This window comes from Empidonax traillii, unplaced genomic scaffold, assembly GCF_003031625.1.
Source record: "Empidonax traillii isolate 1590-97213 ecotype Southwest subspecies unplaced genomic scaffold, ASM303162v1 scaffold121:size1714817, whole genome shotgun sequence".
NCBI lineage: Eukaryota > Metazoa > Chordata > Aves > Passeriformes > Tyrannidae > Empidonax > Empidonax traillii.
Window position 1 is genome coordinate 988,784 of NW_020955314.1, and position 15,858 is coordinate 1,004,641.

The following is a 15,858-nucleotide window of genomic DNA, read 5'->3' on the forward strand; positions in this document are numbered from 1 at the left end:
GTGCAGTCAGCCCGACTGTGAGCTTGCTGGCCTTGAGGTGCCACTGCTTTGGCAGCTGCCTCAGGGTGGGAGGGCACGAATGTTCTGGCTTACTGGCTGGAGTCTGGCACGTGGTGACACGTGTGTAGTGCAAACCCTGTGTCCTCCAGGAGTAAATAACAGGGTGTTCTATTTTCTGGGGATTCGGGTTTTTGTGTTAGATCTCTGGGATTCATGTGACATTTAATAGCCAGTTGATGGGATTTAAGCGCTCATTTTAAGTTTAAGCACGTGCTAACTGCTACCCTGAGGTGTAGCTGGAATCCACTTGTGAACTCCTGTTCCTGCCACAGCTGGAGAAGGCAAATCTTTTTTTATTTGGTGATGAAAGCAACTCGGGGAGTTGCACTAAAGCACAACACATTTTTTAACCACAGCTCTTAAGTGGCACCAATCCCACTGCATAACACAACATTCCTCAGGCTTTCACAAAACAGAAATGATGCATCAGACCAATTCCACAAACATATCCTGGGTTTTATCTTACCTGGAATTTCGGGACTGCAGTGGTGCTGGTCTGTCCCTGCTACTTGTGTGGGAACCAAGGAGGTGTCTTTGCATTCCAGGTTAAGTGCTTACTGTTTGGGTTGGGTTTTTTTGTGGTTTTGTTTGGGTTTTGTTTGTTTAGTTTGGTTTGGTTGTGGCTTGTTTGTTTTAATTGACTTTAGAGGTGTGCTTAGGCTGGCTGCATTGAGTTAGTATTTACGGCACAGTTGGTCAAAGGGAGGAAAACAGTAAACTGCACTATTGTCTTTGGCATTTTCTTGTTACCGTGTAGCTCATTTAAGTTATCTTCTCATGACCTGGCAAGCAGAATGTATTTCTTCATTTTAAGCCTTGGTCTAATAGTCACAAAAATCAATAACGAAAGTCTTTCTGAGATTTGGACCAGGCCCCTGTATGCATTTTATAAAAGTCCTTCTTGGCCACAGTTTAACTTTTTAAATTTTCTTTTCCTTTATCATGAGCGTTGAAACTGAACAGTTCCCATGAATTTTCCTCCCTTAGTTTAGTTTGTCCCTTCCCCTTCAGGGAGTGCAGTTAATGTTCACTTCTTGGCTTTGCAGAGGAAAAAAAAAATCCATTAATACACCAGCTTGCTTGAATTGCTCTTGTTGAAAACTGATTAAAAGCTTATTGCAGCCTCGTCTCACAAATGGCATGCGTTCTGGTTCTCATTTGATGGGCGTCCTGTCGGCTTGTCAGATTACTCAATAGAATAATTCAATTACTCAGAGCAGCACTGCTGATATGAGGAGCTTATGTACCTCATCGCTAGCAACTGTGCTGTTCACTCCGCAGGCTGGAAACGTGATTTGTGAGTGGGCTGTGGCTTTAACAATGGACGGCAAAGCTGCTACGCCGTGTATTTCCTTTTCTCCTCTTCCCTTACCCTCCCCTTCCTTTCTCTTCCCTCCACCAGGCTATTTTTGTGGTGTACTGAGCTCCCAGACCAAACTGAGGGAAAGGGAAAAGGCGCGAGGTGAGAGGTGTCGCAATCCTTAGTTTGCAGATTTAATACATACACCCTATTCAGAAAATACAGTGTGTATGTGGGTCAGTGATCCCTGCAGATCTTTATTATTTATAGCCATTTCTATAAATACAGGGCTTCACACAGCGGGTTCATGCAGTGCTGTGTTTCTTGTAAACTGAAACGTTTTTATCTGTGCTACAGTCTGGAGGTAGCAAGTGCCAGCTCATAGGTTAGGATGGAAATGAAAGCAAGCAGTGCACGTGCGATGGTGATCCTGCCACAAGGCATACTCTTTATTGATCTGGGAAAACACTGTAGTGGCTCCATCAGAGGACAAGGTTTTCAGTGCTGTTTCTGTATCTGATGCCCAAGGGATTTTTTTCGCTCTCTGCCTGTGTTTCTGTGCACATATGTGCTTGAAACATAGGTGCTCCTCTGTGCTGTAACTGGGACTGATGACAGCTGTGTGGGTGGGAACATGTAATCACAGAACAAACTTCCTGCAGCTGCCCTGCCGTGTACTTTCCAAGGATGAAACCGCTCTTCTGGTCATTTGCTGCCATTGAGAGCCACCCAGTCCGGAGGAGGTACTGGGTTCCTTCTCCCTGCAGTGGGCACTGGTACTTACAGGGTAGGCTTCCCCAGCAGCCAGTGCTGAACACCCCTATCAGTTGTTAGGCAAACATCTGCAGCTGGAATGCGTGGCATGTTCCTCTGATTCACCAGTTCTCCACCTTGCATAGCAACACATTTAAAATACTGAAATGCAGTCTTTCTATTCCTGTTAACATTCAAAAATCTCATTTTAATCTAGTCAGCAAGATACTCGAAAAATGTTGCTGTTGCATCTTGTGAATAAAATAGGCTCTTGTCCTTTCCCCTACCCCCCTAAACTGTGTAGGATCCAAGCCTTTTTCCCCACCCATCATGTGTAGTCTGGCTTCCTTTGTTTTGCTGCCTCATACCAAGAACATAGCAAACAACTGAGATGTGTGCTGGGTGCTCAAGGCCAGAGTGTTTTAAAATGGTCACAGTTTATTTTATGCAGCCATACAGCATGGTACATTTTGGAAGAAGCACTGCGGGGATGTGTCCCAAGATACTGAATGTGGGATTATACTGGTTGTGACTTATTTTTGGTGCCTGGTTTGGGAAAGCATATACTCAAATATTCTAAAATACAAAACTGTTAGAGAAGAATGGAATGGGAGCAAGGTAAGACATATCATGCTGTATTTGTTGCTAAATGTATGTTTTCATTTAATTCAAACTAGAAAGCAAATGAAGATTGTACCTGCTAAAGAATTCAAATATCTCTATCTCACAGCATGAGCATACAGGCACTGGAGAGCAGTTTGGAGGATCAGAACTTCAGCCTGCTCTGGGAAATGGACCCTCAGGAGAAGAAAGAGAAAACTCACTTTTTTATTTATAACTCTACATATCTTAATAATTCTTCTTAGAGTTGGTGGTCAGATTCTAAGCATGTGATTAAACTGTTAAAAAATCAATATATTTAAGGATTATTTACTGTATTAAATCCTCATACGTGCAGTGTGTTCTCTTGCCCTGTGGATAGTATAATGTCACGACTGGTAATTTTCCTTTTCTTTTCTAGTACAAGGATGCATTTATGAAAGCAAACCCAGGGTACAAGTGGTGCCCCACAACCAACAAACCTGTGAAAACCCAGGCATCCAGTGTTACAAACAGGAAAAAGTTATGGGCCATTGCATCAGATTCTGCAAAAGACTTACCGAGCCCAAGGAAAGTAACCAAAAGTGAAGAAATGCCACAGCTTAACTTTGCGATGGCAGGTGAGATTTCCATCCACGTTACTCAGCTGTAGCATCCTCGTTTTGTTTGAGGATGCAATGTTGGAATAGAACTGTGATACCAGTTTTCTTTAGTGCACACAGTACTGTACTGCAAATAACTTTCATGTCCCAAAGTAAGTTACCAAAACTCTAGTTAAACCTCTGTATAACAACTTCCTAAGATTTTCCTTAGTGTATGATTACTTTCAAGAGTCAAGTCCAGATATGTGGCATCGTAATCCATACCCCATTTGGAGTCCAGGTTTGATTGATTTTTGATTCCAGCTTATCTGCTGTTAGAGACTTTCATTCTCTGGTCAAAAGGAAAAACACTCATTGTGTTCATTCTTTTTATATGTCATAGAATGTTGTATTCTGTTTAGTAATTTGCTGTTTGCAGAAATAATATATGGGTGTCTCTGAAGTTGGAGATGTTAACATTCTTGTGAATCAGTGTACCAGTGGGGCTAACTTTTTTGTATTTAAATCAAGAGAAGCATAATTGAATTGAAATATGTTCTTTTGCCCATTGTATCTTGGAGGAGCAATTTCCAATCTTTTAAACATTTGAAAAAAAGCCCCTAAATATGTAAAGAAGTGTAGGTGGTTCAGGAGTTCAGGAGTGCCTGAACTGGTAAAAACCAGATAATCTCTCACTGATATCCATAAATAGCAGAACTGTTGTAATCATGACCTTGAAATACAGAGACATTAGTGTTACATACTGGCAGCTTAAAACCTAACAGTCAAGATAGAAAACACATTTTTCCCCCACCATTCTTTTTTCTGTCTTTTTTCCTTTTTTTCCCCTCATTTAAAGTTTCAGATACATCAGTATTTATAAAATTAGAAACTTTGTCATATCCTACATAGTTTGTGACAAGAGTGTGGCAGATAGGACTTTTCTGCTTAGAGAGATTGTGAGCTGGAGAGTGGAAAATGGTTTAATGGAACAAGTGTAAGGATAAAAGGCGTGTATACCTTAGTATAGTGATAATGAAAATTTCCATAATGAAATTCCTTCTGGCTGTTAAGGAACTGTGAAATGTGATAAAATAAAGTTTTTCATGCTATGTAGTTCAGATATGTGGGAGACCAGTTCCAAAATTTGCAAGCCCCTTCATCCCATTCTGCTTTTGCTATTAGAGGAATCATTTCTATGCTCCTTAAAGATTTATTAACTTAACATAAAGAACAAGTAATAGGTCTTGACCTACCTCTCATCCACTCCCTACTGCTCCTGCTGGGCTATCCTAATGTAGTGTTTTTGAGTACAGAGATTCTGAAGCAACACCTGTCGAAGCAAAGAGAGAAATTGAGAATTAATTAGAAACTAATCTAATCCGTTGTTTTATCTATAGAGCCATTCATTTCTGAAGAAGGCCCTTTTGTGCTGCATGTGATAGTCTTTATTTTTATTTTTTTCCCGCAGACTGAGTCAATGAGCATTGGTAATTCATAGGGATCTTGGTCCAGTCCTCATGCCCATGAAGGCTGGCGATTTCTTGAGTATAACAATAGCTCATAAAATAGTGACAGGTTCTGACAGAGATGTTAGCAGCATCCACGTCATGACAAGTGTGCCATGCCAAGTGGATTACTGCTTAGTTAACTATAAACCAATTAATTCTAGGTATGTTTATTGTGCTCTTCTCTTCCTGACTTCACATGATAGCTCAATTCAACTCTAACTCTTCTATCAAGTACTATCTCTTTTAAAATCCAGGCTGTATAGTAGCTGATGGACTGAAATGTAGCTGAACCACCTCAGGAACACTTTTACCTTTGAAATGCCACTGACTGCCTTGTATCTTTAAGGCAGATAACTTTCTTAGGACAAGGTTTGTATGATTCCAAAGTCATGCCAGGAAATCTATTTTATTTGTTGGTTGTTGCTAATCCTGTCTTGACTGTTTTTACATGTTACATTTAATTTTGGAAAATGAAATATATAGATCTGTTTGGTTTTTTTTAAGTCCCACACAAGCTGTGTCTCTCCCTTACTTTTTTGTCATTAAAGGAATAATCGCCCTACATTTAAGTCTCTTGTTCACCTACTTTAGGTCAAGAAGCTGAGGTGTGGCACCAGCATTTGGCTTCTGACCTGCAGACCCACAAATCAGTGCCCTTGATCATCTGGCCTGGAAGCTGTAGTGTTGAGCATGCTTTCCTCATGACATGGCTCACCTGTGATCTGTTGTAGCGTGTAGGGCAAAGGCAACTGTTGTTTGCAACAGCTTTGCCATAAAAATGTGCAAGATTCCCAGTACTTTTCACATTTTTGCATCAGAAAAAAACTGTCTGAACCAAAATGTTTTTAGTGAGGCACAGGGTGGAAAAAGGACACTTCCTAGAGTAGGCTGTATCCCTATAGAAATGCTATTTTTGTTTTTCTGGAAAGAAGCTTAATTATGCTTTACCCAGGTAAAAGTTAGCTGGAGGTGGTACCTGCTGGCCTTCTTTCTGCTTAGTTCTTCCTCAGTTCTTTCTTTCTCTGACTGAAAAATGGCAATGATGAACAAGTCAGCCTGCTGAGTCTCTAACCAGCCCAGTACTAACAAAATATGTCATTCCCAAATAGTGAGGTGGTTTTAAGTTTCATCAGTATTAAAAGCTGTTGAGAAAGTCACGAATCGCCTCCCATTCTGCAAGTCAAATGTGTGTGCTGTTTTCTCAGTACTGTTGATCTAACTATAAATTACTCCAGAATACCCCTTGAAATTCTTAATTCTTCATACTAATAAGTTCTTAGTGCCAGAATAGAAACATTGGTGTGCTGAGAAGGCACTATAAACGTACGGCAGTGTTTGCACATGTACATTTTGTCTTCCTTAGGTGAAGTTATTTTGTAAATTGAAACCTTAGTGGAAGGATTTTTGTTTTTATCACGATCAGACATCTAAGCACCAGCCCTCTGCTACAGCTGCAGCATAAGTGTTCAAGTTGTTTAAGCATCAAATTAAACTTTCACTTTCCACTTAGTTATCATTTTTTCCTTCCTCTTAATTTTTATATTTAAATAAACAGTTTAAGTATTTACTTAGTTCAGGAAAAATGCCTGTATCTTTGTCCTCTTATGATAAGCTACTTATTTGAAAGGCAGAAAGCCAAGACCACCAAGAAGATATTTAAAAGAGGGGCAAGAATTTTACAGCCGTGAACTGAGTGTTCTCCAGTTGGCCAAAACTGAGGAGGGGTAATAGGACCCATGGATAACTAAAATGAAGTGTAAAAGAGCATCTGGGAGTCATCAGTACAGCGTGGGCATAAGAAAGTGCTATACTACAGTTTGTCAGGCAGAGTGTTTTCAGGAACCCACTCATCTGATGTTGGTCACCCGTGTATAAGAAAGACAAACTCTACCTGGGATAACTGGAGAGGAGAGCTACAGGGATTGCTGGAACCATGGATGTGATTGATGACGTCAGGAGATCTTGAGTTATTTAGACTAGGAAAGCAAGTGGAAGAAGCGTAGGTAAACTCCAGTAAATGCACAGAAGGGAGATGCCGTTTAGGAGAACAGTTATTAATCTTAAAGATGCAGGCACCAGAAAAAATGTGCACTGCTTGACCCTGAGTATATTTAAGCTAAAAACTGGAAGAAAGCCCTTAATGCTTGGAAGATTTGGATTCTGCAAAAGCCTTCCATTGGGAATAAAGAAAGTAGAAAGCAACCAGCCAAGCCCTTACTGTTTAATATGCAGTTCAGTAAGCTTATGATGGGCCTGGAGATCTCTTCTGATCTCTCCTTCCTCCAAATTAACTGCCTGCTCAGGCATTATTTTTCAAGATGCATGTTCACTTGTCACTTCTTAATTGCCCTGGTGTCCTCTGGTTTGAAGGACTGAATGGTTTCTGATCAGCTGTTTTGATGGCATAAAGTGCTGTGCTGACAGGATCACTTCACTTACAAATTGTACTTAGGTACTTGCTGGCCTTTCCCATTTTCTGTCTTCATTTCTTCAACCACTTCTTGTTACTAGATTCTACACTTTCAATAGTGTCTTGTGTCTTCATAGAAGCTTAATAGACTTTTTTCCTTTTTTATTTAAAAATTAAAACTCCCTAAAAATATGAAAAAAATCCACACATCTTCTACCTGTATTTTATGGTGAAGGAAAAAAGTAATTCTAGTTAAATATTTGGTATGAAGCCAGATGTTATTTAGGATGCATTTTAATGATAAGCCATTCTTCTATCCTTGAAATAGTGAATGAGCCTGGTTTATTCACATTGTTTTCCTCTGCTTCTATTTAATGCCCTTCTAAGAGATTACTGGAAAACTTACCATGTGAAAAAACTTACCTTGTGAATGTCAGTGTGGGATTCTATCTGCCAGAGAATTTTTGGCAGCGTCTGTGGTATTGAATTAAATAGCACCAATGAGTATTCCCATGAACTGAACCTTGATCATCAGTAGCACTAAATTGTGTGGAGGTTTACAGGTACCAGTTTGGCCCACATCAGGTGAAAAGATGAACAAATTCCTTGGCTCCACTCCTGAGTGCAAAGGGGCCAGGGGATTTCCCAGTGGGCATTTTGGTTGTAGCTATTTTGCATCCAAATTTTGCGTCTCGAAATGGAACTCAGTGGACAAAGGTAAGTGTGCCATTTGGCCTCCATTCCAGGGAATGGCCCTGGCTACATGTAATTTATTGTTGTAGGAGAGAGTTTTTGTACAGTTTAGCAAAAGGATATTGGAAAACATGCTTAGTGAAACCTGGGGAAGGTCACTTAGCTTTGGTGTGTCTAATCGTTTTGAAGTTGATGTTTCAGCAATACAGCAAGGATGATGCTTCCCTTTCTCTCATGATGTGACTGTTGTATGACATATTTGGGCCATAGTCTCCCTCTGTCTACATGACACTGTTAAATCAGGCCCCTGCATTTCTTCCAAGGCGTTCCCTGAAAATCAGAAAATCAGTTAGTCTTCATAGTGATGAAGAGCAACCACTGTTCTGAGAGGAAAAGCCACTCCATGGCTAATGCAGTGCCAGTGTTTATTGCTTTCACTTGTTTTCATTTTCTGTGCTCCTGAAGTGCAGGAAGGCTGGAGGCGAGGAGCTGTCAGTATCAAATACTTGGAAAAAGAACATTTATATCTCCATTTTACTTTCCTCAATTACATATTGTATTGGCAGGGCAACAAGTAGGCAGGCAGCTTGCCTGGCCAGTGCCTGTGCTATTCTGGCACAGAGGATCAAGCGCTTCATGCTTCAGAATTGTCAGGCTGGCACTTTTCACCACTTAATGCAGCTCTAAATTAAAGATAAATGAAAATAGAAGTTTTGCTTCAGAGCTTGATCATGTTGTTTGTTCCATCTTTTAATTTGTTCAGTGGCTAAAGAAGGAACCAATCCCTTGGTAGGAGCATCCACTGAGTTATAAACATGTGCATCTTTGTGTATATTTATGTATGAGATCATTACAGTTGCTTTTTTAAAGATATTCATCTCTGTAGTACATAAAACCTTTGGCAGCAAAATTGTAAATCCACGCAATGGGGTGTTAAGCACACAAATCCAATTAAATCCTTCAAACAGCTTTGAAAGCCTTCCCAGAGGGTACAGAAATGGTTATTTGTGATTCTCTTGAACTGCCTTTTATGGCAGCTTGCTTAGAGTGTCTGTGACAAGTAGTCTTCTGGGGGTTTAATGCTGCAAGTGGTAGGTTTTTTAAACAAGCAAATGAATCAACTTAAGACTTGGTTTTACTCTTTTAACAGATCCTACACAAATGGGAGGCCTAAGTATGCTGCTTCTAGCAGGGGAACATGCGCTTACTGCACAAGAGGTAAGGACCTCTTTTCTCTCCCTTACTACAATCCCTGAGTTTAAAGAGACCTCATAAGAGGAATATTTGACCAATGGGGAATTAAATTTAGGACATATCACAGGTAACCTCAAGTGGGACTGAAGTGTGAATCCGGTATCCCAACTGTGAATGTAGAGGTTGAGTCCAGTTTTTGTATCAGTTCGATATTAGCTCTGCTGACTGAATATTTGATCACACCAGTCAAGTCTACCCTATGAAAGAATATTGCCAGAGGTGGAAGGCATGAAATACTGTGACTGTGTTAACAAACAGGTGGTTTGCAAGCTTTTTTGGGCAGGGATTTTATATGCTTTTGTAATGCCTCACACAACTGTGACCTCGGCACTAACAGCAAAATAAGCACCTAATAACTTCCATACAGTCAATGTCATTGTATAGGCGTTCTGAAACCATGCACATGCTAAGAGGTAATCAAAGTATTGCAGTCTACTCCTATTCACTAAGTCTTTATATCTAAAAAGAAGTTTGTAGTTCAGTTGACATCACAAACGTTGTTTATATTTTTACAAAGGGGTCTAGTAAATAAGTGTGCCTGCCTATCTCCAGTAGTGCAGAGACCTCTGGTCTTTCTTTATACTGGTTATTTATGATCTATTTTTGAGGCCAGCTTTGGAAATGGTCCAAAAAAAAGCTTGTATGTTGGGTAAAATAGGTAGTCACTGCCATAAATCTCTAGCCTGGAAAGAGCAGTGGAAGTGAAGAAGGTTTCTTTTTTGTTGTTGTTGTTGATATTGGGAGGCAAAGCAATAATTAACTTAATTTATATGTGATACCCCCAAATGCAAAATGTGCAGTGCGTTTGAGATAGTTATTCTTCTACCACCAAGACTCCTCAGTGCTTTGCACACTGGTCTGAGCCATGGAGGTTTTTGTGCAGGTGTGGCTGCTGGCCTTCCATGCTGCAGAAACACTGGTGTCAAGCCGGCAAAGCAATGAAATGAAATGTCTTATTTTGTGCTAAAATGATTCTGTCCTGTACTTCTCAAACTTGTAATCTCTCAGCTTGGAGCATAAAAACTGTTTTTACTGCCTCGTTACGTTTAAATGTAAGGGAAAGGTATATTGTAGTCACAGATACTAACTTCCATTAAGAAAGGTCTTTGTGAGTTGAGTTTTCTTCATTTTACATAACAGCCTTAAGTAATATGATTTCAGATGGCAGTGAAGGACTAAATCTACCTATAGGTTTAGAGACAAATCAGAAAGATGTTTTGCAATTGGTTTAGTACATAGATATTTTTTTAATCAGGACTCTTTTTTTTGTTTGTTTTGAGCAAAAGACATGTTTCCCATATGCCTACATAAACCTCATTTTTTCTGATAGAAGTGTGGAATATGACTTGTGATGTAATATTCACTTCATGTATAAGCTTTACTCTGCTGTGCTCTTCTGGGCCCGTAGTCTTCTTTTGAAACCTGGCCCTCCACATCAAACAAGCAAGCTGTGTAATCTGCTTTCCCCGAAAGTGTGGAGCAAAATAATTGTCATAAATACAGCCTGAACAAAACTACTTGAGGGACTTGTTGGCTGTTCTTAAAATCACGATGGGCCATAATTTAGCCTGTACTAATGAATTATCCTTTCTTAATTGTACTACCCTCTCTGAGAAGCGGGTAAGTGACAGAGAACTTTCCCAGGAAGCTGCACATCTCCAATCCTTTTTGAGAGCCCACTATCTATAAAATACATCCTTCAGAACAATCTGGGTGATTGATATTCACAAAGGGACCCAAATGAACGAAGTTCAGTCCTCCTAACTGCACGTTAGCAGGAATTAAGTCTCCAGCTGTGTTTCCATGTTCTGGGAAACTTTCTCAGTTTCTTTTGTGTGGCTGCCCTGGTGTGTCTTCCATTTTCCTTTTCCTTGTGTTTCAGTGGTGATTAGATACAGAGCAAATATTTCTTAGACCTGTGTTTTGGAAATGTAGTAATGATCCTAAACCTATTTAAACTCAAATAACTGAACAGCTCTTTTGTCTTCCCATTCTCGGGCATATGGACAGAGGAGGTGTAAGATGTTCATCTTTGTATGCCTTTATGAGAATCTATGGTTGGATTGCCATGTTTATGGTTTTACACTCCAACCAGTGTTTGGGAGGTTAGCAGAACATGCCAGGAGGTGATATGAGAGGCTCAGAAAGAAACTCAAGAATTCATTGTGGAGTTGATAGGCTGCTTTGCTCTTCGGTGGAGAGGGGTCAGCTGTGTTGCATTAGAGTTGGTATCAACATGGCAGAGAATTTGGTGTATTAAGGTGACTGCTGAGGTATTGTTAGTGCAGAGGTTCAGAAGTTGGTTAACTATGGAGAGTATATATTTTGTTTTTATATGCACGTAAGTATTTAAATACATGTTGTACATGTATTTATTTATATTTAAATATATATATTTATAATATATATAAAAATATTAATATAAATATGGCATTTATATTAAAAAATAAAAGGACGGACACTGTCATTTTTAAAAGAGTGCTCTGAATGACATCGCATAGGTTTCATTATCATTAAAGTCTGTGTATATATGTAAGACACACATGCACATATATGAGTCTTAAACTGGGGGTCTGCCTGTCAAAATGCAGTGTGACTGCTGTGCATATGTGTGATTATGCAGGCTTGGGTGGCCTTGTAACATACATCTTAAATACTTTTATCATCTTAAAAGTTGTTAAAGGAGAGTAGGACAGCACTGGCATAGTTTTGCTCAGAACTTGGGAGAAGGTGAGGGACACTGCACTTGTCTATTAATCCCACGTAAACATTTTCAACACCTGCTGATGTTCCGTCAGGATTATGCTAAATGGACGTACAGGAGTTTTTCAAGCCAGGTGTTTAATCTCGGGGTTCTCAGAAGCCCAGATGTCAGGTAACAAAGTGACCTGCCAGCAGGAGGATGGGAAGAGGCACAACAGTGATATTTACAAAATTGTTTTGAGGCTTCAGTCACCATCTCTCGGTGTGTTCCTGTTTTTGTAATTTTTTTCAATAGACTAGAGAGATTTTCTTCTAATAACGGAACTCAGTGTTGGCCATGATTGATTTCTAGGCAGCAGCTGGAGTTACTAAGCAGATAAGCAAGAGAAGCTACAGGCTTTAAGGGCAGTAGACGAAGGATTTGGATAACCAAGGCGTTTCCACCTAGGTTTTGGGTTGCAAGACCGTGGTGTGTATATGAGTGTATTTTGTTGAACGCTTGAGCAAAGACGGGTCTGCTCTGTCAGCAGAGCCTGGTCCTCTCCGCAGGTCATTAGCAACGGTGAGCAGCGCTCCTTGCTTGCCTGTTTGTCTCTCTGCACATCTCCCTTACGGTCCGTCGGGCCCTTTCCTTGCGTTACAGCAGCACCTAGTGGCCTCTCTATAGGTTACTGCCCAGAAATCCCAAAATTCATCGTGTAGTCCAAAACCTGTCTCTTCTACCAGTTTCCAGGCTTTCCACTGCTCAGCACATCGGGACAGCATTAAAGCCTCACATCAGGCAGTGGCAGGCAAGGCAGGGGCTGCCCTAGGGTCTGTCCTCCACCTTTGTTTGGTGTGATCATTTTAGAGCAGGTTACAGTACCCTGGAGGGAAGGGGAGGCCACAGAGGTGTTATCCTTGTGGTTTCCTTCTTTTTTAAACAAAAGGTTATGTTGCATGTGATGCCAGGTCTGTGCAAGGTGTTAATCAGAAGTGAAAAATCTCTCAGTGCAGCTTGAGGGAAAGCTGGGTGAAGGAAAGAGGAGAAGAAATGACATGCTGAGGACATTTTATTACATCGGGAAATGACACATACCAAATGGCACTATCTGTGCATCTGTTCCCTCTGGTAATTATTTTAATGCTTTGATCAGGTTCAGCCTGGCAAAGGTTAGAAGTCCTGGAGATAATAAGTTTCCTACAAGTCAAGAGTGTTTGCGGAGCAGCAGAGTAGAAGAAACAAGCTCAAATTAGTTCTCTGTCAAGCAAAGGCAACAGCATTACCTTCCTAAAGAATAAGAGGAAGTGATAGGAAAAGTGCAGTGGTTCCAACCATAAAATCTACTCTGAGTTACTGTGCACCAGCAATCTGTCCTTTACACACAAATCTATAGAAAACAGGGCTTCACACATTCCACAGTAAGTGGTTCCTGTACCGAAGAGTGAACAACCTGTGCCCACCCCCAGCATGAGAGGGGGCAGCGAGAATGCTCCTCTTGTCCCTGCACCTGCCCAGGGAGGGAATGTCTTACAGCCCTGGGATAGCCTGATCTGGGATAGCCTCCCTTGGAGAGCATCTCCACTCCAGCACGGTGCTCCTGGGGTCTGTGGGTCAATGGCTCCTAACCCAGAGCTCTTTTGTGTGCTGCCAGCTCAGGCATGTACTGACATGTTCTGGTGGACGTGGCCCTGGATAGCCAGAGGGAGCTGCAGAGCTATTGTCTCCATATGGGTGGCTGGGCAGAGTTCAGGACTTTGTGGCCCTGCAGTGCCCACCTTAGGAGCTTTCACATGGCTTTTTCTAAGCAAAGTACTGCCCTTTTGCATTGGAAAGGCTCCACTTAGGAAAAAAACTGCTTCAGTAGACACTGCAAGTTAAGCTGCATAAGGCAGCTGGCTGAACTGCAGAAAAGTTAAATTATTTGGGAACCAACCCCAGATTTGTTTATTCCTGCGGGAATCCCACCAGTGAAGTGGCCTAAAATAACCAAATGGTTGCTTACATATTTCACACCACTGCAGAGTCTCAGACCTGCAGAGATGGGTCACTCAACAGCAGCAAGATGCTTTCCCAGAACAGTCCAGACCACTGCTGAGGCACAGACATTTTAAACAGATCATACAGAAACATGAGAAAAACCAGTAACAAACATTACATCAGTGAAGCAAACCACTGAAAAAGCAAAAGACACGCATTAAAGATACATTCTTTGTAACCCTTCAGGCTAGTAGACTCCACAGTACACTGGTAAAACGTCTTTCTCAGTCTTTGATAAATATATTGGAAATACAGACCATAGGAGTCACTGGTGCTGCTTGGTTTCATGGCAGGGAAGAAACAAGCAAGCAAATTGTTGTGTTGGTGTAGCTCCCCTCGGCCTGTGGGTCGCTACACTCAGATTGAGTGTTTTCAAGGGAGAGTGGGTTGCAGATTCCTGAAACAAAATACCACTGGTGCTATTGTGGTGCTTAAGCATCTCAGACGAACAGCAGCAGCAGTGCCAACAGCTTGTTGTGTAGGTCTGCATTTTCTGTGGTGCTATGTGCTTACCAGCAAAAGGTGCAGTTGGTAGCTTGTTTGCATTCACCACTAAAAACTATTGATATACTTGTTTGGGTAATAGAAAGAGGAAAAAAACCCCACATATGCATTGCAATGTTTTAAATAAACTGAACTTTTGTGGAAAAATTAAAAATTGTTAGTGAAAAAATTTCCATCCTGTTACTTTTCCTAAAATCTTACAAAGCCTCCTTCCTTTTCTGCTGTTTCTTAAAAGCCATGTTACACACCTTGTTTTATACTAAAGGTACCTCGTGCTCCTAGGAGTTACATATATAGATCTTTTACACTTAAATGTGACACTTACTGAATGTATCATATTTGATAAAGATCCTTTACAGAATGAGGCTTGATTAACCCACTTCTAGCTAATAAGAATAGTATGGCTAAGCTCTGTGTTAATTCAAATAAGGCTTTTGGTTATGAGCAGTCAGTTTTTGGTATTTTGATTTCAGGTGTTATGACTCTTTCTTGCACTGCTTCTCAAAAGCACCCCTGAAGTGTATGTTATTTTAGCAATTTTAGGCTTGGGCTACCCTCATCTACTTACTTTCATGCTGTTAAGATTTGGAATTATTTTTCTAATAAGTATTTCCATCACTTAGCAACTCTCAATGTCTTCACAACATTTTTTACCATCTAGGTAATCTTCTTATTCAGAATGATAGTACAGACTACAGATACAGCAGTGTTGATAGCATCACCACTACAAGATAGCTGTGTGTGTAGCCCAGTGTAATCCGTTTAGGATTCTGTTCAATAGAACTATTCTGACAAGTTCAGAATTATAAAAGAAAAAAAGGTATTTTTTGTAGTCGTTCTTCTTAGATGATTTTCAAATGCATTAAAATGGATGCTAAACTATCTTTTCATCGGTAAATATTATTTAATCTTTCCGGGAATGTGAAACATTAGCTTGTCTGTCTTCTCTTAAATGCTCTATTTTATTTCACTAACTGTTGTTCTTAGCTTGAAAGAAACACCTTTGAGGTCTTATTGTGCACACCCCTTGTTTCAGGTTTCCTCCAGTACCTGCCAGTCTGATGCAACTAATTCTACAGAAGCCTGTCAGAAGTCATCGTTGTTCCAGTTTGCAGAGGTGAGTTTCTTTAAAAAGGGTTTTCTTCCCAAGTGTTTCCTTCTAAGAAGCAACTGATATTCAGCTGAAAGAAAAATCAAAATTCTTTAAATGAAATTTGTGCCTTTATTTGTTTCTTCTTTTTGGGTTTATGCTAGTGAGTCATTTATCAGATAGGTAGGTCAGACTTAAGTGCAGGAAAGTGTGTTTAGGAGAATGGTGGAAACCCTCGTGCAATAATGGAGCTGTGGTCTAAACTGTAATTTAGAGATATGTCATTCCTGCACTTAGTTTTAAACTAGAACCTCATTAACTAAAGTTTCAAGATGTGTATTTAGATGTTACATTATGTTTCTAATCTACTGTGGCAGCT

General features: G+C 40.4%; 1 protein-coding gene across 20 annotated transcripts in view; it reads left to right on the top strand.

The window, feature by feature from the left end:
* Nucleotides 1-15,858, top strand: part of BBX (BBX, HMG-box containing) — a 140,935-nt gene that overhangs the window by 85,747 nt on the left and 39,330 nt on the right. For all 20 annotated transcript variants that reach the window (XM_027883224.1, XM_027883225.1, XM_027883219.1 and 17 more), the window contains 3 exons: nucleotides 3,135-3,333; nucleotides 9,059-9,126; nucleotides 15,426-15,506. In XM_027883224.1, the coding sequence (XP_027739025.1) occupies nucleotides 3,135-3,333; nucleotides 9,059-9,126; nucleotides 15,426-15,506 (348 nt within the window). The remainder of the gene's footprint in view (nucleotides 1-3,134; nucleotides 3,334-9,058; nucleotides 9,127-15,425; nucleotides 15,507-15,858) is intronic.